This window comes from Megalobrama amblycephala, linkage group LG8 (genome assembly GCF_018812025.1).
Source record: "Megalobrama amblycephala isolate DHTTF-2021 linkage group LG8, ASM1881202v1, whole genome shotgun sequence".
Classification (NCBI taxonomy): Eukaryota; Metazoa; Chordata; class Actinopteri; order Cypriniformes; family Xenocyprididae; genus Megalobrama; species Megalobrama amblycephala.
Genome location: NC_063051.1, coordinates 4,742,271 through 4,766,559, shown reverse-complemented (window position 1 = coordinate 4,766,559; position 24,289 = coordinate 4,742,271). Strand labels below are relative to the sequence as shown.

The 24,289-nt window shown below is 37.8% G+C and overlaps 1 protein-coding gene across 1 annotated transcript in view; it reads left to right on the top strand.

Annotated features, from left to right (window-relative positions):
- Positions 1 to 22,199, top strand: part of shq1 (SHQ1, H/ACA ribonucleoprotein assembly factor) — a 51,303-nt gene extending 29,104 nt beyond the window's left edge. Inside the window, exons 11-12 of the mRNA XM_048198859.1 lie at positions 3,964 to 4,084; positions 21,324 to 22,199. Coding sequence (XP_048054816.1) covers positions 3,964 to 4,084; positions 21,324 to 21,954 — 752 coding nt within the window. The 3' untranslated portion in view covers positions 21,955 to 22,199. The remainder of the gene's footprint in view (positions 1 to 3,963; positions 4,085 to 21,323) is intronic.
- The last annotated feature ends 2,090 nt before the right edge of the window (positions 22,200 to 24,289 follow it).

Here is a 24,289-nt window from a genome sequence, read left to right as displayed (position 1 = left end):
TATCCAGGGGTAAATATTTGAACAGCCCTCTGGCAGCTTGTCTGGTTGTTCTCCGAGAGATCCTGCTAAAGTCAGCGGCCCTCAAGGAGATTGAGGAGGGAGTCTATGGATAACGGCCTAAAAGATGCACTGTGGGCAAATATAAACGCTCATATATAATCTAAACGTTCAGGGGCATGACTGTATTTCATTTAACTGCATAGCTTGGATTCAGTTTCTGCTTGTTTTGCTCTGCACTGGTATCGGCTTGTAAGCTAGCACAGTGTTTCCCAACTTTTTGCCATTGTTACCGCCATAGCACCATGTTAAATACCCCTTATATATGCTAGGCTTAATTCAGGGGCTGTTTTCTATTTATATATTTTAAAAAATTATTTATTTCTGGTATGCAAAGCTGAATTTTCAGCAGTCATTTCTCTAGTCTATCATTCTGATAGGCTGATTTGCTGCTCAAGAAACATTTCTTATTATTGTCAATGTTGAAAACAGTTGTGCTACTTAAAGGGATAGTTCACCCAAAAATGAAAATTTGATGTTTATCTGCTTACCCCCAGGGCATCCAAGATGTAGGTGACTTTGTTTTTTCAGTAGAACACAAATGATAATTTTTCAGCCGTATAATGCGTGTCAATGGGAACTCCATCTATAAGAGTAAAAAAAAAAAAAACATGCACAGACAAATCCAAATTAAACCCTGCAGCTCATAACGACACATTGATGTCCTAAAACACGAAACGATCGTTTTGTGCGAGAAATCAAACAGTATTTATATAATTTTTTTTACCTCTAAAACACTACTATGTCCAACTGCGTTCAGCATCCGGTTAGTGAAGTCAGAAAACGCGTTCTGGTGATGGAAGTGATGTCTCGTGCTTTGCTTCAATGAGTGCTAGGCATCACTGCCGTTGTCAGAGCGCGATCAGACCTCACTAACCGGATGTGGAGTGCAGTTGGACGTGGTGTTTTAGAGGTAAAAAATTATATAAATGCTGTTCGGTTTCTCGCACAAACCGATCGTTTCGTGTCTTACGACATCAATGTGTCGTCACGAGCCACAGGGTTTAATTTGGATTTGTCTGTGCATGTTTTTTTTTTTTGACTCTTATAGATGGAGTTCCCATTCACTCCCATTATTTGACTGACAGACGGCAACGGTTGGAGTTAAAAATCATCATTCGTGTTCTACTGAAGAAACAAAGTCACCTACATCTTGGATGCCCTGGGGGCAAGCAGATAAACATCAAATTTTCATTTTCGTTGAAACCATGATACATTATTTTTCTTTGAATATAAACTTCAAAAGAACAGCATTTATTTGAAATAGAAATAGTTTGTAACATACATTACTTTACTGTCACTTTTGATCAGTTTAATCAATCAATTTGATCAATTTAACTTTCAAATGGTAGTATACATTTGTGTTTTATTTTTTGGAAGATGTTTTATATCTTGATTTGGAAGCGGGTTCATTTTCATGGCATTTAAATAGCTCTTTTACATCATTCAGAGCCTGACTTTTTTTTTTTTTGCTAAGTTCTGCTGTAGCTTATTGAGATTCATTGTTTTGCTCTGCAGGAATTGTCATCTTTAAGCCAACGTGATCAATCTTAAAAAGTACATTGCCGGATTCACGATGATAGATGTAGGCCATTTGATGCTGCATAATTTGATGTCAATGTTCTTTAATATGATTTTTGCTGCTGTTTCTCGAGGATAGCTGCTTTGTTCACTCGTGTAAGGGTTTTCCACACAGACAGAAGTCAGAATCACCCTTTTGTATGATTGCTAAATTGGTGGTTTAAGGCTGAATCTCACCAAGCTTGTCAACAACAAATCTAGGTCATATTTCATGGCAAAATCGAATAAAAAATACGAAGCCTGTTTGATGGACCTTTTATTTTGTTATGCATTTTTATAGTATTCTCATGACAGTTAAGCACTGACATCTTTCTCCACTCGAAAGCTGTGTATACTGATGACATTTTATGTTTTGCAAGCAACAAATAAATCACAAACATGTCATTATATTATAGTAGAAGTTTTACCAGTGACTTTGACGTCACATTTCAGGACAGTAGCTAGTGAAGGACTGATAATGAGTTTCATTTTCTTAATTCTACTTTTTTAAATTTACTTTCTTTTGAATGTTTGGATGAAATATGACCTAGGCATGTTTTTTGACAGGCTTTGTGAGATTGTCCTTTAAAATGTTGGCACCCTGTGGACCTTTACCATCTGTACTTCCAGGGCCGGAATCTCACCTTGTCACCCCATTCCTCTTCTCTCTCTTCTTTCTTCTCCTCCCCTCAACTTCTTCCCCTGAGACGCCTGATTGCTGCACATGATTAACTGACTCAACATGCAATCTAAAGCCAGCACACACTGCACCGCACAGTCCCACAGCTGGTCTTCGGAAGAATCCAAAGCTTTCTTTTCCTCCACTCTCCCAGGGAGCAGTGAAGAAAAGTAGAAAACCCTTCAATTATAAATGGATGAAAGTCAGAGAGAGAGGAAGGAAGAATGGAGAAAGACAGAGTACGGTTCAAGTTCCTGGAGTTTTTCTTGCATGTCCTGAAGCTGGAAGCCACGGCGGCTTCTCTGGGTAAGAGCTCCAGCTTAAATGGGAACCAAATGTTTGTGTAAGGCTTTCCTCGGTGCGAGTGCAGTGTTTGTTTTCTGAGGCGGCTGGAATGTCTCCACCGACTGCCAGGCTATTCTGTGGGCGGCTCGAGAATCCTTGCGGTCCTGCTTTCGCTTCACAACTGAGCCCGTTGCATTCCGCTGAGGGGATATTTTTGCACCTTATTTGGGAGACGGGTGTTATGACAACAAATATCATCGCTCTGGCACGGTGCCCTTAAGGTGTTTGTGTGGTTTTTTTTGTATTGTAGAAGCATCTGCCAGAATGGAAAATACAATCATCTCAAAAAGCATCTGCTCAGCTCAGATTTCCCCTTTTGCTCCAACAAAATTTGCACAGTTAATCTCTGTCTTCACGGCTAAAAAAAAAAAAAAAAAAAGTATCTCTATTTTTATCTTGTTTTCTGAATAAAAAGCAAACTATTTACAGAAAATATAGATTCAGCTGAAGAGATAGTTCACCCAAAAATGAAATATCTGTCATTAATTACTTGCCCTTAAGTTGCTCCAAACCTGTAAGACTTTCGTTCACGTTCGAAACACAAATGAAGATCTTTTTGAGGAAATCTGAGAGCTTTCTGCCCCTCCATAGACAGCCTACATAACTGACATATAACTGACATATCATAAAAAAATCGTAAAACTAATCTATATGAATTGAGCGGTTTAGTCCAAATTTTCTGAAGAGACACGATCGCTTTATATGATGAACAGATTGAATTTAGGCTTTTATTCACATATAAACATTGATCAACGAACATAAACAGAAGCTCAACCGAACCTGCTTGACGTGCGAGAACAAACCTCTTGCAGAAGTTCAAACGTGCTCCGAAACACACAAGAGCGAACATCATTGGTTCTCGCATGTCAAGCGAACATTCTTGAGCTTCAGTTTATCATATCTGATGTGTGAGTTGATGAATGTTTATATGTGAATAAAAGCCTAAATTCCATCTGTTTATCAAATAAAGCGATCGAGTCTCTTCAGAAAATTTGGACTAAACCACTCGATTCATTCGGATTAGTTTTACAATCTCTTTATGAACAATTTGAAGCGTCAAAATGTTAGTTGCGTAGGCTGTCTATGGAGTGACAGAAAGCTCTCAGATTTTCTTAAAAATATCTTTTTTTGTGTTCCAAAGATGAATAAAAGTCTTACGGGTTTGGAACGACACGAGGGTGAGTAATCAATGACCGAATTTTCATTTTTGGTTGAACTATCACTTTAATTTTTTGTTACTCCTCTGATTTAAGCATAAACCTCACTAATGAACACATCCTTCCGTGTTTAGACTGATTCAGTGCATGTTTTCTTTGTCACAGGGAAGGCCTGCATCCTGAAATGTCTGCTGGCCATCCATAAGATCTTCCGGGAGAACGATCCGGCCTATATCCTCAATGACCTCTACATCACAGATTACTGCATCTGGATCCAGAGGGTCAAGTATGTTCAGTCCAGCACAATATCAGCTTTAATCAGCCAACCTAAAATTAACAAGGTCCACAATCTGATTGTCTGCTAATTATACCGGATTGATGAATCCCTGCTGAGAGCTAAACCACAGGTTCATTAAAGTAGTAAGCCACAAGAGATGGAGTTATAGTGATTTTACCAGGTGTAAGGGGTCTTGTTGGGTGCACAAAATCATGTCCAGGTCACATTTCACACCAAAATCAAAAGATGAGAGTAAGAAATTATGTTTTGCATAAAGAGAGATTCTTGCATTTTGATATTTCCATGATGGTTAAGCATATTTTCACCCCATTTTCTTTTAATAAATAATAAAGTACTAATGCTACCATGAAAAATGTAAAATTAAACAATAAATGTTGTACATAATTAATATGAAATATATTTAAATAACTTTAATTACTAATTCTCATTTTATTCTAATGAGTTTTTTTTCTTTGCATTATGGAAATGAGAATTGCGGGGAAATTGTCATGAAAAATCATGTCAAAATGGTCCCAAAAACAGACTATATTCTTTTTTTAGAAAAATTAGTTCTAATTAGTTTCTTTTTAGTGGTGAGATAAGCTCCATACATGTTTTTGTCAGGTTTGGTCAGATTGACTTTCTTAGGCACAATGCGAAACAGAGTCCAAACGATCCATTTCATATTTTTTTGTTTTAGTTCAGTCTCTGCTAGTTAAACAGAACCACAGTGCTTGAACTTGATTCATGATGAATGGTATCGCAATCATGATTTCTGCTCGGCATTTTTTGTAATCACTTCCACGTTTAAAATGCGAACTATAGCATAATTCAGTAATGAGATATACTCTGTTTCCCGGCTGGTGTTCAGCTAAAGTCGTACGCTTGTCTATAAAGAGTCCAGTTGAAAAATGTGCATCTGAAATTGTAGGCTCGATGCCCAGACACGATAAATGTCCTGCGGGGATTACACCGAGATTTTTCAGTCCTGTGTTTTGCCAAAGTGTAGATTTTCTGGCAAGAATACGGCCTTGACAGCTAATTAATAATGGATGTGTAAAATAGCAGAGTTTAAATGTGCCTGTTTTCTCAATGAGACAAAGGGAGAAAATGAGAAAAAGAGACGGAGAGAGCAGAGGTGGGTACAGAGACTCTTTGTCCATGGTCCGGAAAGAACTGCACAGTTCTATTGTCAAGCTGGACAACTCGGTCGCTTTTGCTGAGCAAAAGGGCAAATTAGACAAAGCACTATCATGTCTTTATTCCCTCCTCTCATATTTAAAGTAAAATGAACATAAAATATTTAAAAGGAGGGAAATAAGTGTCCTTAGGGTGACTTGGCACTGTGTTCTCCATCGACCACTAAATGCACCATCTGAGGCATCAGAAGCATTGACCTGCGATTGATTACTTTTGTTTCTCTGTTCCTCTCCCTCTTTGGTACATTATTGAACAGAACAGAAGAAAACCAGACCGGCGCAACTTGCAGGATTTGTGACAGCACTCTAGTGCCGATGATGTGTCTTAGTCATACTTGCCTTGAGGCGTTTGACATTTCTCAACATCACACTGAAAATTGATTTCCAGTTTACTTCCTTTTAGAGTATCTTTAGTCGCCTTGAAACAGTGCTGCAAACTTTTCCTTTGAGTTCAGAAAAAGCCCCTCTTGTCATAGGAAGTGACTGCAGGAGACTTGCTCCTCCTTTTAAGTGCTGGAGCATTTGATCAAATCCCCACTGCTCTGGTTTGTGTAGACAACTCCCTGTTATCATAGCAGGTTTGTTGTGACAGCGTTTTCAACATCTGACATACCCTCTGTCAGATTATTTAAACAATTCTCTTTTCCAAAAAACTCCTCCCAGAAGGACGCCCCAGTCCAGTTATCTAAGCGAGTTATCTTTGTCTGCCTTCACACAGCGGCAAAATGCGGTTGTCAGTCTTGTTTTAGAGTGCAAAATAGTTCCAAATTCAGAATTTCCATTCCATCCACAGATAAAACGATGGATGGATGGATGGATGGATGGATGGATGGATGGATGGATGGATGGATGGATGGAATTCAGATTTTCCATCCATCCATCGATGGAAATTGAATTTGAAATCCATACGGATAGACAAACTGATAGATCGAATGATGGATGGGTGGATGAATGGATGAATATTCTGAATTTGAAATAGAAAGAACGATGGATGGATGGATGGATGGATGGATGGATGGATGGATGGATGGATGGACGGAAATTCTAAATTTGAAATCCATCCATCCACAGACATACAGATAGATAGAATGATGGATAGGTGGATGGATGGAAATTCTGAATTTGAAATCGAAAGAACGATGGATAGACGGAAATTCTAAATTTGAAATCCATCCATCCACAGACATACAGATAGATAGATGGATGGATGGATGGATGGATGGATGGATGGATGGATGGATGGATGGATGGATGGAACATTCAGATTTTCCATCCATCCATCGATGGAAATTGAATTTGAAATCCATACGGATAGACAAACAGATAGATCGAATGATGGATGGATGGATGAATATTCTGAATTTGAAATAGAAAGAACGATGGATGGATGGATGGATGGATGGATGGATGGATGGATGGATGGATGGATGGATGGATGGACGGAAATTCTAAATTTGAAATCCATCCATCCACAGACATACAGATAGATAGATGGATGGATGGATGGATGGATGGATGGATGGATGGATGGATGGATGGATGGATGGAACATTCAGATTTTCCATCCATCCATCGATGGAAATTGAATTTGAAATCCATACGGATAGACAAACAGATAGATCGAATGATGGATGGATGGATGAATATTCTGAATTTGAAATAGAAAGAACGATGGATGGATGGATGGATGGATGGATGGATGGATGGATGGATGGATGGATGGATGGAAATTCTAAATTTGAAATCCATCCATCCACAGACATACAGATAGATAGAATGATGGATGGATGGATGGATGGAACATTCAGATTTTCCATCCATCCATCGATGGAAATTGAATTTGAAATCTATACGGATAGACAAACAGATAGATCGAATGATGGATGGATGAATATTCTGAATTTGAAATAGAAAGAACGATGGATGGATGGATGGATGGATGGACGGATGGAAATTCTAAATTTGAAAGAAAGAAGGATGGATGGATGGATGGATGGATGGATGGAAATTCTGAAAGTGAAATCCATCCATCCACAGACATACAGATAGATAAAATGATGGATGGTGGATGGAAATTCTGAATTTGAAATCGAAAGAACGATGGATGAATGGAAATGATGAATTTGAAATCAAAAGAATGATGGACGGATGGATGAATGGATGGATGGAAATTTTGAATGTGAAATCCATCCATCCAGCTTTCGTTTTATTTGTCTGTCAGTGGACTGAATTTGAAATCGGCATAACAATGGATGGATTTATGGAAATTCTAACATTTCCATCCATCCATCCATCCATCCATTCTGCATCCTGTTCTTGCAGGTTTTTGGCATGAAATGTGGTGCAACTGTTTAGTAAATTCACCCCTGACTGTGTGAACGTAGCCTTTGTGAGATCTATGGATTATAGATGTTATCCAGTCTCATCTGTGGCAGCAGTTCCTCCTCAAATCTCTTTTCGGCAGTCAGACATGATCAGCTGCTTGTGATGAATGCTGGGATTAATAACTGCTGCCCCTGAGGGATGATTTATAGTGTCTCTCTGCAATCTGACCAGCTTTCTCACTCTTGAAGTCTTCCAGACTGCCAGAATGTCATGATCAAATTTATGACGTCTTAAAGACTTCAAGTGTGATTTAAATCTTTTTACTGGCCCTCCGATCAACAGCGAAAAAAAGTGGATTGAGTTGGACACTCCTCTTTCTGGCATTTTGACTGACACGGCTCCATGAATCATTATTTGACATTCTGATGGCAACATGCCTGACGATTAGCCACCATCCCTCAGTCCTTTTATGTATGGTTGGAATAGTGTCAGACAATTGTCCCATATCCATCTGCTATTGCAGATGTTCCCTAATGAGTTACTCATCCTCAGGGTGTTTAAAACCTGCATGCTGTTATGTTTTTACATGGAACACACAAAAAAGTTTTTTTCACATGCTTTTTTTTTTTTTTTTTCTCCATTTAACAGACTGTCAAAAAATGCACCATAAAAGCATTCAGAAGTTACAAATATCTTGAATGTATTCAGCATTAACAAATATCTTGTATGGAATGATCTCTGTGCTCAAGAGAGAGGCTGCAAAACTACAACTCATTTGTATGAAAAGAAAACTCATAGAAGATTTTGCCTACGGACATTAGCTAAGCTTGCAAAACACACAAGGCCCTGTTTACACCTGGTATTAAGGTTTTGGTCGATCGGATCACAAGTGGACGAGGGAGACGCATACCCATTTACACCTGATATTTTAATCTATATTTAAATAATTTTAGTCTCTTTTGTCCACTTTCAACCACTTCTGTCCTGATTTCTTCGAGGGGGGGGTCTATGGGCGAGTAAATGTATGGGTTTTTTCAGATCTTTCGATCTAATGGACATTTTAACCCGTCCAGAGACTACGGAAAAACACTGAGAGCAAGTTTCTAGCTGCAAGACTACGGCAAACAGTGCGTGTTAGAAATCAGGAATGGTGAGAGAACATTGCGCTTGGTATGTTTTTCGTCTTCAAACCAAATTAGAATTTTCAGCCGACAAAGTTTAAATTCTGCGCTTCCCATAATGTTTACGCATTAGGTCTTTAAGCAGAGAGTAAGCGGTCTTTTGCGCTCTTTCGAACGCATTCGACCACATGAGCGTTTGCATTACGAAAGCAATCCAGTTGAATACGTTTTCTACTACCTCTGGAAGTGGTTGAAAGTGGACAAGCTCAAAACGTTTTAGACCCCGTTTACACCTGTATTTAGCGTCGTCCGCTTGTGATCCGATCGACTAAAGTGCATCTTAATACCAGGTGTAAACAGGGCCCAGAATATACAGTTGTCCTCTTTTTCAAAAGTCACCTTATAGCAGCTCTCCAATCAATTACGGTCAGCGCAGATTCTGCTACACATTTCAATGTGTGCCGCTGATGCTGTACTCTGAGATTTGGTGCCAGACTACTGAGAGCACTGGCATTTTCTTATCTTTTCTTCCTCCTCCCATCCAGCATTCAGAATCACTCCAGTGAGTCGACTCTTCAGCCAGTTTAGAAAACATAGAAGATAAGGTGGAACTTACTGTGTTTCACTAAGTGCAATGGAGCTGTTATCTGACAGAGCCTTGCTTTCCATTTTCCCTTTGTGTTCAAACTCCTTAATTGGGTCAGTCGGATTCCGAACGGCAACCATGGCAACCTGTTAAAGGTGAGCTTAAGGGTTTATCTTTTGACAGGATGAGAAAGTTGCTTTCTCTGACATTGAGAAACGACACATTGTCAGAGTATTGACGCTCAGCCAAGTGTTTTTCTCCAGGGACTCGAGCCCCTGGCTTGAGCGTAAAGAGGCCTCCAGGGGCCACATGGGTCAGAGGTTTCGTAAAGCTTTGTGGTCAGTTGCCCCAGAGTGGACGTTACTGTTGTCAGTTAGTGTTAAATCACGACAGAGTAAAGAGGTGTGGGAAACTCTGTTTTCGCTTCTTGCTTCAGTAGCTAAGTGAATTGTGAAATCCCCCTCTAGCACTGAGGGAAATCAGGCTTAAAATATCTCTGTTTGGTGTGTGTGCGGGTTAATAGCACTGTTTGGGTTATTAAGGATTGCTGTCACTTCAGTTTGGATGGCTTTGAGTTTGATCGTGACCTTTTTGGTTTTGTTCTCTGACATTTCACTAGCTTTACGTCCAATTCAAGAGGTTTACTTCTGATCATACTGATCAGCTTTGGTGTTGTTTGGGAAAAATGTCTAATGACTGCATGCTGATTGAAAAAAGGAATTAATAGTGGAATTAATAGTGTGTTTAGAAGATTTTGGCACGTAGCATAGAAATATCTGCAGGTATATTTGTCACTTAACATTGATGTATTCTGCTACTAAAATTTTCTGAATAATAGGGGTTTACTAAGACTTGTGTTTGTTGTTTTTATAACCAATAATGATACAAATTATTTTTATGTGTAATGCTGCGTTCACACCGAACGCGTCTGGGGCGTCAAATTCGCGTCAGACGCATCTAGTTGGACGCTGAACATTTTGAAGTCAAACATGCGTCAAATTCGCTCTATTAGCGCATCTAAACAAAGTGTGTTCAGACGCGAATTCGCATCATGGGAGGGGCTTCCATCTCTTTCTGCACAGATCCTCTGAATAAACACATCATCTCGTCAGTTGGAAACCAGTAACATTAGCGGCAATTTAACTCTGTTATGCCGGCCGGCTTTTGCTAGCGAGCAGGTGGGCTAGTATCAACGGCTAAAATCATGCAAAGTGTTTTACAACTAACCAGCTTGTCCAATTTTTTCGCTTATCCTCTTCCAGTCAAGGTCCTTTTTATTCCTGTCTCGATAAAAATATGATGACACATCATAGAGCTCAGGGTGGCCACACACAGCGACTATTATTTTTGTTCTGGTCTCCACCGCTGATCACGTCATAAACACGTTACTACCAAAGCAGAGTCCCTGATTGGTTAACACACCGCAAATTTTCGCCAAAGTTCAGATTTTTCAACTCAGACGCTCAATTCGCTTACAGACGCGTCAGGCGCGTGAACGCTCAATTCGCGCGCCAAAGGCCGATTCGCGCCGCAGGACGTCTAGACGCGCGTTTACATTGACTTAACATGTAAATCAGACGCCCCAGACGTGTTCGGTGTGAACGCAGCATAAGTATTCGATAACCAAAATGCAAAAACTTTTGTAAAATTTTTTTATAAATAGTTTTATCATCACAATTGAGTAATGATTAGACTTCAACAAAAAAACAAAATATGCATAATAATAATAATGGAAGTTATACTTGGGAAGATACAGAAATGTTTGACAATTTTTTAAGCTGAAATAACGTTAAAAATTATTGTACATGTACACTTCTGGGCAGTAAAAATGGGCCAAGCCAAAAATGGCAAAATAGTTAGTGGTCTTTAAATGGTCTTAACCATTTTAATCAAAAATCACTGGTCAGGAAATTAGCAAGAATTACACAAATACTGTAGATAAAGTAACTTAGCACAGAATAGCCTTCCCTAGCTTGCAGAAAGCTTTTTACAGGAAGAAGAGTCAGTGTTGTTCCACTCAATGTTAATGGCTTAAAACAGTTAATGAGTAGTCGAAAAATTTCTCCCAGTTCAGTTACATTTAATGTGAGACCAAATATTCACTATAAGGTTCAAATCTGGACTCTGACCAGGCCAAAACATTAGCCTCATGGACTTAGCAAGCCATTCTGCAATATTTTCCTGTACTCCAAAGCATTAAAAGACTTTTCACAGTGAACTCACCACTGCCAGCAGCTAAAAAGGCTCCCCACACAATGACACCTCTTCACTGCTTCACAGTGCAAGAGATGCATTTGTACTTCTCAGCAGATTCTCAGAGACACAACACTGGAGCATCACCGTGCATATCATTTTATTGTGATTTATCACTCCACACAATTCACAAATCAAACTTCACATATTCTGCCAAGAACTTCATTCTCTCTTTTGATGTTCTTCTGAGACTGCAATGGATTTTTAAGTAGTGCATTTGCTTAAATTTAGCTAATTTCCTGACCAATAATTTGTGATTAAGACAATTAAAAGCTTAGTGTTTAGCCATTTTTTTACCCAAACTCAGGAGTGCATATTATTATATGTTTATATTTATTCTTCTTATTATTATTATTGTTTTTGAAACTTTCTTTTTTTTATTATTATTTCGAATTACAGTGGGTGCGGAAAGTATTCAGACCCTCTTAAATTTTTCACTCTTTGTTATATTGCAGCCATTTGCTAAAATCATTTAAATGCAGATTTATTAAAAAAGAAAAACTGAAATATCACATGGTCCTAAGTATTCAGACCCTTGCTCAGTATTTAGTAGAAGCACCCTTTTGATCTACAGCCATGAGTCTTTTTGGGAAAGATGCAACAAGTTTTTCACACCTGGATTTGGGGATCCTCTGCCATTCCTCCTTGCAGATCCTTTCCAGTTCTGTCAGGTTGGATGGTAAACGTTGGTGGACAGCCATTTTTAGGTCTCTCCAGAGATGCTCAATTGGGTTTAAGTCAGGGCTCTGGCTGGGCCATTCAAGAACAATCACGGAGTTGTTGTGAAGCCACTCCTTCATTATTTTAGCTGGGTGCTTAGGGTCATTGTCTTGTTGGAAGGTAAACCTTCGGCCCAGTCTGAGGTCCTGAGCACTCTGGAGAAGGTTTTCGTCCAGGATATCCCTGTACTTGGCCGCATTCATCTTTTCCTCGATTGCAACCAGTCATCCTGTCCCTGCAGCTGAAAAACACCCCCACAGCGTGATGCTGCCACCACCATGCTTCACTGTTGGGACTGTATTGGACAGGTGATGAGCAGTGCCTGGTTTTCTCCACACATACCGCTTAGAATTAAGGCCAAAAAGTTCTATTTTGGTCTCATCAGACCAGAGAATCTTATTTCTCACCATCTTGGCAAACTCCATGCGGGCTTTCATGTGTCTTGCACTGAGGAGAGGCTTCCGTCGGGCCACTCTGCCATAAAGCCCCGACTGGTGGATGGCTGCAGTGATGGTTGACTTTCTATAACTTTCTCCCATCTCCCGACTGCATCTCTGGAGCTCAGCCACAGTGATCTTTGGGTTCTTCTTTACCTCTCTCACCAAGGCTCTTCTCCCCCGATAGCTCAGTTTGGCCGAACGGCCAGCTCTAGGAAGGGTTCTGGTCGTCCCAAACGTCTTCTATTTAAGGATTATGGAGGCCACTGTGCTCTTAGGAACCTTAAGTGCAGCAGACATTTTTTTGTAACCTTGGCCAGATCTGTGCCTTGCCACTATTCTGTCTCTGAGCTCTTCAGGCAGTTCCTTTGACCTCATGATTCTCATTTGCTCTGACATGCACTGTGAGCTGTAAGGTCTTATATAGACAGGTGTGTGGCTTTCCTAATCAAGTCCAATCAGTATAATCAAACACAGCTGGACTCAAATGAAGGTGTAGAACCATCTCAAGGATGATCAGAAGAAATGGACAGCACCTGAGTTAAATATATGAGTGTCACAGCAAAGGGTCTGAATACTTAGGACCATGTGATATTTCAGGTTTTCTTTTTTAATAAATCTGCAAAAATGTCAACAATTCTGTGTTTTTCTGTCAATATGGGGTGCCGTGTGTACATTAATGAGGGAAAAAAATGAACTTAAATGATTTTAGCAAATGGCTGCAATATAACAAAGAGTGAAAAATTTAAGGGGGTCTGAATACTTTCCGTACCCACTGTATGTCTTACTCTTATTTGTGTGACAAAAATGTATTTCAAGTTCTTTCCGCTGTTATGAGAAAAAATTTGTCAAACACTAATTTAAACGTGCAGTGTCATCTCTCATCACACGAGCAGAAGCACTTCCTTTTTTTTTTTTTTTGTTGTTGTTTTTTAAATGTGCGTGTTGCAGCGTTTTACTTTGTATCTTTATTTTAGATATTTTATATGGTATATTGGTGAAGTAGCATTGATCACTGTTGAGGGGACAATACATTCTATCCCAACCACTGATAAAAATCATTCAGCAGAGGCAGGGATATTTAGAGGAGAGGGGGGAAATCCCCTTCATCTTCCCCCAGAAAACCGCACCCTGGGAGTACATATTACTATGTAGAAAAGTATGAATATAACAAATACCAGATAAAGAAAAGATTACTTTTCATTAATACTATGTATTGTTCACTTCTTTACGTATAAATCTTTTGTAAATAAAATACAGATTTAACTTACGATTACTAACTTACAGATTTTACTAAAACATTTAGACAAGAGTCTTACATTGTGTGTCCTATGACAGAAAATTCCTTTCTGCACATTTACACTATCCTTTTTCTGTAGGACATAGTCTCATAGTCTTGCTTGAGCACGCTTCTGAGATACGAGAGGGAGAGAAAGAGAGAGAGGGAGGATTGAAGTGTCCCGCTGGTGTGAGGAAAGTGATCCTGGTCTTAGAGCTCACACAGATAAGTGGATCATATTCACTCTCGGTGTGTGGTTTAGCGGCATTTGAACACTTTGGCTTGTACTGTCAGTCTGAGCTGTGATGGTGCTTCCAGTTCCCAGAATCCTCTCTTGTAATATGCAAAAGACTGAATCAAGCAATGCCACCAATTTGCAAAACCTAGAATGCACCATTCATGCAGTCACTTTGGATAAATAAAACGGTTAATGTGGTTAGGACTTGGCTGAAATGTGTACAACTCACAGTTCATACTTATAATGAATCATTTTCTTAGTTTCAATGACTTCATGAGTCTGTGATAATCTGGTCTTATGCCATTTTATGCCATTTTAAATGTTCTTTAAGACTAATCTCATTGAAAAGGCAGAGGTACATTTCATCCTTATGTGTCCTTGGTTTGTATATCTTAAGAGCTTAATGTAGACGCAGTCTGAGAGCTTTGTTTAAAGTAGACGAGTAATTCACCGCAGGTTCACCCCATCTCTCTCTAGACATAAAGGTCTCCACTATTTTCTCAAGCTGCCTCTAGTGTGTCTTTGTTGCGGCAGGCTTGTTTTTATTTCCCCCTTCTCCCAACCTTGAAAGCCGCCCCTTCTTGGTTAATTAAGGCGAACCACAACAGTGCCGTCGTAATGACTGAATTGTGTACAACATTATCCTTCGCCCCAAAAGGGGCCTTTGTTTCCACCGCAAGCGTGCATTCTCTCACCGCAGAAGTGAAGGAGGAGAGGGAGAGATAGAGACAGAGAAAACAAGCCTCTACAATCCTAACTCAATAATGACTTCCCACGGGGAGAAAACGAATATGGCAAATGTTTGAAGCACCGACGCCACTGCTACGGGACTTCCACCAACCACATTACTCCAGGAAGTGCTTAATAGTTTTATGGACCTTCTTTCTTCTTCTGAGAGCACATGGTGCTTGGTGCTTTTCAGAGAATTATCTTTGTCCAGGGTCAGAAATTAACCAGGGGTCGGACCAAAAATGTCCCGAAAAAGGCTTTTTTTTTTTTTTATCTGTTATCTGATACATAATAATATTATAGTTATGGGCCTCAGCTGACACTATAGTGACCTGTGGCAGTCAGATATCTGTATTCACTGTCTCAGAAGCAGGTGGTGTTAATAAGAAGTGTTTTTTAGGAAAACAACTGAACATGAATAAAACACTCCCATTAAAGGGTTAGTTCACCCAAAAATGAAAATTCTGTCATTTATTACTCACCCTCATGCCGTTCCACACCCGTAAGACCTTTGTTTATCTTCAGAACACAAATTAAGATATTTCTGTTGAAATCCAATGACTCAGTGAGGCCTGCATAGCCAGCAATGACATTTCCTCTCTCAAGATCCATAAAGGTACTAAAAACATATTTAAATCGGTTCATGTGAGTGCAGTGGTTCAATATTAATATTATAAAGCGATGAGAATATTTTTGGTGCGCCAAAAAAACCAAAATAACGAGTTATATAGTGATGGCCGATTTCAAAACACTCCTTCAGGAATCTTCGGAGTGTAATGATTCAGCATGTCAAATCAGCGGTTCGGAGCGGAGCGCCAAAGTCAAGTGATTTCAGCCGTTTGGCAGTTTGCCACACGATCTGAATCATGATTCGACACGCTGATTTATTATGCTCCGAAGCTTCCTAAAGCAGTGTTTTGAAATCAGTCATCACTATATAAGTCGTTATTTTGTTTTTTTGGCGCACCAAAAATATTCTCGTCGTTTTATAATATTAATATTGCACCACTGTACTCACATGAACTGATTTAAATATGTTTTTAGTACATTAATGGATCTTGAGAGAGGAAGTGTCATTGCTGGCTATGGAGGCCTCACTGAGCCATCGGATTTCAACAAAAATGTCTTAATTTGGGTTCCGAAGATTAACGAAGGTTTTACGGGTGTGGAACGGCATGAGGGTGAGTAATAAATGACATTATTTTCATTTTTGGGTGAACTAACCCTTTAACTAAAACTGCAACTGGACGATCATTTCAAGTGCATTCCAGCAAAGCATTTATTGTTTTGGTCTAGACTATTATTTATAGATTTTTGATGTTGATTTGATTTATACAGCCATAATTATGATTTGAGAAATTATTTCAATTAAATGTTTTGAATCAAAGCATTCACCAGCTAATTAGGTGCTGAGACCTATATATCAATTTAGGAATACAAAAAAGGTCTGCACTCTGAAGCACTTTAATCATAGCACACAGTAGATAAGAATTAAGAATTAAATGTTTTGGAAAAATTCCCTCGTGAAGGTTAAAAAATGTACTGAAAATCAGTTGCAAGGAACAACTAATAATGGTCATTTCACACTGGACCTCTGCTTTTCTTTCATTCATTTTCATTGACTTAAAGCTAGACTCTAGATTAGATTTCAGGTCTTTGATGGCAAATTCTTTGATGCTAAAAATAGTCCAAATTGTAAACTGATTATGTTAGTAAGCATAATCACATTGACCCCGTATGCTGGTCTTTTTTATTATTATTTATTTTATTACTTTTGCCATTTCATTAACATGGTATGTTGGGTCAAATGCATGACTTCTTTCATTCAATTCCGTTTTTAGACCTCTTTTCTCATAAGGTCTTGGAAAATATGCTGTTTCTAAGTGGGCAGAATGCTGTGAAATAATATTGCAGTTTAAAATAACTCTTTTCTATTTAAATATATTTCAAAATGTAATTTATTCCTGTGTTGGCAAAGCTAAATTTTCAGCATCATTACTCCAGTCTTCAGTGTCACATGATCCTTCAGAAATCATTCTAATATGCTGATTTGCTGCTCATATTTTGTTCTTATAACATGTCTTATCAATCTTGATAACAGTTGTGCTGCTTAAAGGGGTGGTTAATTATGATTTCACTTTTTTAACTTTAGTTAGTATGTAATGTTGCTGTTTGAGCATAAACAACATTTGTAAAGTTTCAAAGTTCAATGCAAAGGGAGATATTTTCTTTTACTTTTATTTTCTTTTCTTTTTTATATTTTGGCTGTGTGAGATTCTCCAGCTTTGTTGTTGTTGAGCAACTGAAGTGTGAGCTGTTAAAGCTCCGCCCTCTTTTGGAAAGTGGTATAAGTGAGCTGTGGGGTATTTTTAGCTGAAACTTCACAGACACATACTGGGGACACCAGAGACTTATTGCTTCTTGTAAAAGGGGCATTATAGGTCCCCTTTAATTTGTTTGTGGAAACCGTGATACGGGATTTTTCAGGATTCTTTGATGAATAGAAAGTTCAAAAGAACGGCATAATTATTTAAAATGAAATTTTTTGTAAAATTTAAAAATTCTTTGCTGTCACTTTATAAATTTAATGCATCCTTGCTGATTAAAAGTTTATATATATATATATATATATATATATATCTTTCTTTACTTTTCTCAAGACATCCATTTCAGTAATATCTATGGGATTGTAGAAACATTTCATGTGTGGTTTTCTCAAAAAAGAATTTATAACACCTTCAAGGCCTGTTTGTGTATAACGTTATTTACTTTGTAAAGCCACTGAAAAGTGTCAAACCAGTTTTGCCTCTCCGTCTAGCCATGACTTCTCCTTGACATATTACAGTCTGCCTCTTTATCTCAGATAAACACTTTCTGAAGGCGCCAAGCATACTTGTGACTAAAGCGTTGTGTACACAGTATCCTCCTGAGACTGTAGCGCTGCTCTCCTGCTAGGAATCCCTGTCCGCTGGCGGTGCGGGACATCATTAGGCCTGTGCCGTGATAACGAGGCTTCTTGGTTCTCAGCAGTGTGTTAATTGAAGCACAGAGTTCAGCGACGCACGTCAATAGAGACGGGGCGGCTCAGACTCGTACGCTTTATCCTTTTTGTGAATGACCACAACCTCTAAACCGTCAGGGAGCATGACCCTCCCTCCGCTCGCTAATCACCATGGTGATGAAGGATACGGGCGGCTCGCAACTCTGAATAGTAGCCACTTGAGTTTTGGCAGCACCCGTTCGCATTTGCTACATGAATAATGTATGTCTCAAGGCCTCTTGTAGTACTGGGATCTTTGCATTGAGTGTATTGTAGCAATATATTTTTTTTTCTTCTCAGAGAAGCTTTGTCAGGTTGCTTTGCATATTGCCTCTCCCCAGGGGAACTTTGTGGCGGCATGCGGTATTAGCGAAACTCTGATTGATGTATTTATTTTGGTGTCCAGGCATTTAATATTGCGTGCATTACATATTCATAAAATAACAAAAATTTAAATGTTTGTAGTAAAAAAAAAAAAATATATATATATATATATATATATATAACAAACTTTTGTTAGATGCGAGACCTGGCTAATTGGGCCCAATTTGGACATTTTCACTTAGGGGTGTACTCACTTTTGTGGCCAGAGGTTTAGACATTAATGGCTGTGTGTTGAGTTATTTTGAGGGGACAGCAAATTTACACTGTTATACAAGCTGTACACTCACTATTTTACATTGTAGCAAAGTGTCATTTCTTCAGTGTTGTCACATGAAAAGATATAATAAAATATTTACAAAAATGTGAGGGGTGTACTCACTTCTGCGAGATACTGTGTATCACACACACACATATATATATATATATATATATATATATATATATATATATATATATATATATATATATATAGAGGGAGAGAGTTTTTTTATTTGCCACAGTGAGAAGAAAACACGTATCAAAAACTGAACAAACAAAAATCTTATGATGGTTTCCCAGATTTTAGCAATTCTGCAATGACTACTGACTGAATGTTACATCACCTAATTAATATTCATGAGCCATGATTATTCCCTAATTTTTAGATTATCTCTACACCCCTTGTTATAACTTTGTATGTTGATATGTCTTTCAATTGATTTTCTGTCCAAGAACATACATGTTTTGTCTCTCTAGTTAGTGTTTGTCACTAAAAAAATGTGCTTGAAGTGTCTGTTTTAAAATGAGTTCTCCTCTAGTTGATAAGCATGCACTGAAGTCCTAGAGTTCTTCCTACAGTAGCCATGGAGACATCTGTATTGTGAACTGAATACTAAAATATCCTCTACCACATTTCGCTCAACAGCCAAACCCATTTTTTTGGTTCACAAAAAGACATGTTGCCTGTAAATTGAATTATTTAAGGATTGATTCAGCACACATTTAAAATTCTGTCATTTACTCACCTTTACTTCATTTTAAACCTATATGGTTTTCTTTTTTTAATGTAACACAGAGCTACACTACCATTCAAACATGTGGGGTCAATATGATTTTTTTTTTTTTTACTAATACTTTTATTCAGCAAAATTGCATTGATTGATGAAATTGATCAAAAGTGAAAATTTTACATTACAAAAAATTATATTTCAAATAAATACTGTTCTTTCAAACTTTCTATTCATCAAAGAATCCTGAAAAAAAAAAAATGGAGTAATGATGCTGAAAATTCAGCTTTGCATCACAGGTATAAATTATATAATAAAATATATTTAAATTTAAATTATATTATTTTAAATTGTATTGATATTTCATTAGATCTTTAACAGAATGCTCGTGCTACACTTTTTATGTGCAGTGTGAGTGAATGTTGAGCTCTAAAAAGGACTAAAAGCACCATAAAAGTGGCCTGTGCAACTTATACATATATCCTACTCTTCTTAAGCTATAAGATAAGATTTGTGTGATGAACATTAATTATTCGAATATAAATGGTTCAAATGACATTAAGAGTTAAGGTGGAGGACCACCTTTTCTGCAGAAAATTACTTAAATTTCATACTGTTCCTCAAACAATAGTTATGACTTTAGAAGACGTGAAATATAGCACACGAGTCACATGAACCAATTTTTGATGTTTTTATGGCACTTTTTTATTTTTGGAGCTGTTCCCATTTAATTTCATCATACAGAAAATGGCACCTGCACTGTCGGAAAAAAACTTGTCACTGGGACAGTACCGCTAAAAGGACAACTTTGTTCCTTATCTACCGCTAAAAAAGGTAAACTTTTAGGAGTACAAAGTTGTTTTTTTAATGGTTTTGCCCCAGTGACAAGCTGTTGTACTCCTAAAGGTACCATTTTTGCACATTTTTAATGAGAGTGTGAATTAATTTCCTTTAGTGGTCCATGGAGAAAAAAATCATATGAGGATAAGTACATTTGAGTCTTAAAATATTTTATGTCATAAAATATGAGCCACTTGGTGAAATAACAATCATTTATTAGATGCAGAAGTCCAGTCACAAATATATCTTCTTTTGGTTAATTGGTTACACTTTATTTTAAGGTGGCTTTGTTACAGTGCAATTATATACAGAAGAGGATTAGGGCCAAGCAATAATACAAAAATAAAACCATCTCGAGATTAAAGTTAAATTTCGTTAAATTTCGAGAAAAAAGTCGAGATAAAATGTTGAGAATAAAGTCATTAAATTACAAGAAAAAAGTCGTTAGATTATGAGAACAAATTCGTAAAATTATGAGAAAAAAAGTCGTTACATTTCGAGAAAAAAAGACGAGATAAAATGTTGAGAATAAAGTCATTAAATTACGAGAAAAAAGTCGTTAGATTATGAGAACAAATTCGTTAAATTATGAGAAAAAAAGTCGTTAAATTTCGAGAAAAAAAGACGAGATAAAATGTTGAGAATAAAGTCATTAAATTACGAGAAAAAAAGTCGTTAAATTATGAGAACAAATTCTGTTCTCGTAATTTAACGAATTTGTTCTCATAATTTAACAACTTTTTTCAACGTTTTATCTCAACTTTTTTATCGAAATTTAACGAGTTTTTTTCTCGTAATTTAACGAGTTTATTCTCAACATTTTATCTTGACTTTTTTCTCGAAATTTAACAACTTTAATCTCGAGATGGTTTTATTTTTTTTATTATTGCTTGGCCCTAATCCTCTTCCGTAATTATACGTTTAAGTACTGAGTAATATTAATTAACTACATGTACTTACTTGTAATTACTTTGGCTTAGGGTTAGTTGCTGGTAATTTTGCATAATATACTGTTATTATTATAGTAACTACATGTAACATGTATAAGAAGGACTCTGTAAAATAAAGTGTTACCGCTCAATTAAATATTTTTTTCTTTTTTCTTCACCAGATCCAAGCACGTGCTCGCACTAGCCGAACCTCTACGTAATGCCAAACTGCAGAAAAACCATCTAGAACTGGAGCTGGAGATACTTGAACAAGCTGCTGAACTTGCACTGAAGGATGAAGAAGACGAAGAGGACTCCAGCAGTGGCAGTGACTCTGAGGAGGAGGAGGAAGAGAGTGAGGAAGAGCAGCCCGAAGAAACACAACCTGAAGAAAGGACAGAAAATAACCAAACGGGACCTCTTGAACCTCAGGTCATCTGTGAGGTTCTGAAGAAAGAAGCCATGACTGAAGCTTCCCCCCTCCGTGTTGAGCTCCAGCCTGGCAGCGGAGAGCCGCGTGAGTCCAGACGGATGATTGAAGAGCTGGGAGAGAGGCTGGAGGAGGGGCTGACGATTGAGGAGGATGTGCCTCGGGGAAGACGCTCTATTAGTAACACCGAGGGAGAGAGAGAGGGAGACTGTTACCATCGGTGCGCTGCTGAGACGGAAAGAGACGCCACAAAAGCAGCAACCAGTAGAGAGCTACTTGATCCGTGCCTTCAGAGGAATCCACTGCGTATCTTAAGCACCGATGAACTGGACAGTGACGATGATGGAGATCTGCTTCTTACAGTGGTAAAAGAAGGACCGTAGTGGAAACATTATATTGATTGGATATTACCATTCCTTCACACTAAGAGTAACGGATGTATCCTTAAGTCTGTCAAAGGGCTTCTGCTTTTTCATGGATTTATTTTGTGGAAAATCATGGTTTTGTTTGTGGCATTGTCGTAATTGCTTGTTTCACAGTGCCGCTGCTTTTGAAAATAAGACTTGTTTTTCCACTGGACATTTATGTAATTCTGGCTACTTATATTAAACATTTTTTTGCATTTTGACATTTTTTGCTCGCATTTTATTTGTTTTATGAAGTTCACTTTGTTGCAAAATATAGCAATAAAAAAAAGGTTAGATTTTATTGTATGCTATGTAAATATAAATGTATAAAAAAAGCATATAAAGGTATGTAAAGCATATTCATGCTATATAAAAGCTTGCTCGACAAATATACAGTGTCTTCTTTAAAGAAATACCTGTTCAAAGAAATATCTCCATTCCTGTGGCACTTCAAAGAGATTTTTGGGCATTTTATCTGTATAAACTGATCTTTTGCAGTGAGTTTCAACAGTCTGTGATGCTACTGTTATTTACATGCATCCTGTTTGCGGTGAAGCTCGATCCCTCGCGTGTTAGTCCTCCCCTCCCCTGATGAGTGTGAGATTAGCATGTTGCACGTTGCCATTTTCTTGGAAGTCAAGGAGTAGGAGGTGGTCGTTTGACTATAGCAAAAGAAGTGGGGGTGGGGCTATATCAACAGGAAATGTTAGTTACAGCCCACTCTTGAGAAAAAAGTTTCTGTTACCATCCAACTATCAAGATAACTAAAGACATGTATTGTATTGTTTGGTGCCGTTTTGATTTTTCTTTTTTAATTTTTGTTGTGCTTCTAAAAGTTTGCTCAATTGCAATGTGAAGTTCTTAAAGCTCATTTTGTAATTTCTTGCTTTAGATTTACTATACGTTATACAAATTCAGTTTTGATCAGATCAGCTCCACTTGCATCGGTTTGAGTGCAGTTGATTGATTTCATTGATCAGTCCTGAATAGAGGAGTCGGGTGAAAAAACAGATAAGTCGTGGAGAGGCGAGATAAACAGGGAAGCACTTGTCGGGCAGATAGATGGAGGATTGTGTAATGTGCAAGTGGAAATTGAGATAAGGTGGTAAGATTCTGCCTTTGTCATTTCAGAAAGCAGACGTTTAACTGACGTTTATCTTCTGAAGAGCTTTGAAATGAAGCAACAACAAACACAATCTCTTGGCAATTTGTGTCTCTTTCACTTTTTGACGAGTTGGTAGCTAATTCATATGAATTCATACAATGTTTTTTGTACATTCTGCTTATGCCGCAGTGGTGGTTATGTTTAGGGGTGGACTTTTTTCTAAAACGTTTTTTTGTACAAATTTATATGAAATCTCCACATTTTCCCGTAAAATTGGATTGCAAGAACTTTGAAAGAGGTAACAAGTTCAGATTAAACATGTAAAGCCATTAAAGGATTAGTTCACTTCAGAATTAAAATTTGCTGATAATTTACTCACCCCCATGTCATCTAAGATGTTTATGTCATACTTCATTCGAAAAAAAATGAAGGTTTTTAAGGAAAACATTCCAGGATTTTTCTCCATAGTGGACTTCAACAGTTACCAATGGGTTGAAGATCCAAATTGCAGTTTCAATGCACCTTCAAAGGGCTCTACATGATCCCAGATGAGGAATAAGGGTCTTATCTAGAGACACAATCGGCCATTTTCTAAAAAAAAATTAAAATGAGATACTTTTTTTTTTTTTACCATAAATGCTCATCTTACACTAGCTCTGCAAAGAGCATTACCTAATTATGTTGGAAAGGTCATGCGTGATGTAGGCGGAAGTACCACGGTAGGGCGAAAAAAGGGTGTTTGACTTTGTAGACACTGGATTGGTACTTTTGACTGTCACGTGTGACCTTTCCAAAGTGATTATGTAATGCGTGGTGCATCTCAGAGCAGTGCAAGATGAGCATTTGTGGTTAAAATGTAAATAAATTTTAATTTTTTTAGAAAATGACCAATCATTTCGCTAGATAAGACCCTTATTCCTTAGCTGGGATCGTGCAGAGCCCTTTGAAGCTGCACTGAAACTGCAATTTGGACCTTAAACCCATTGGTAACCATTGAAGTCCGTTGAACTGGAATGTTTTCCTCAAAAACCTTAATTTCTTTTCAACTGAAGAAAGAAAGACATGATCATCTTGACATGGGGTGAGTAAATTATCATGAAATTTTAATTCTGAAGTGAACTAATCCTTTAAGAAAAAAGCCTTTATAAAATTGTGCCCGTACAATAGTTAATTTCAAGCAATGTTAGCATTTGACACTGGGATACG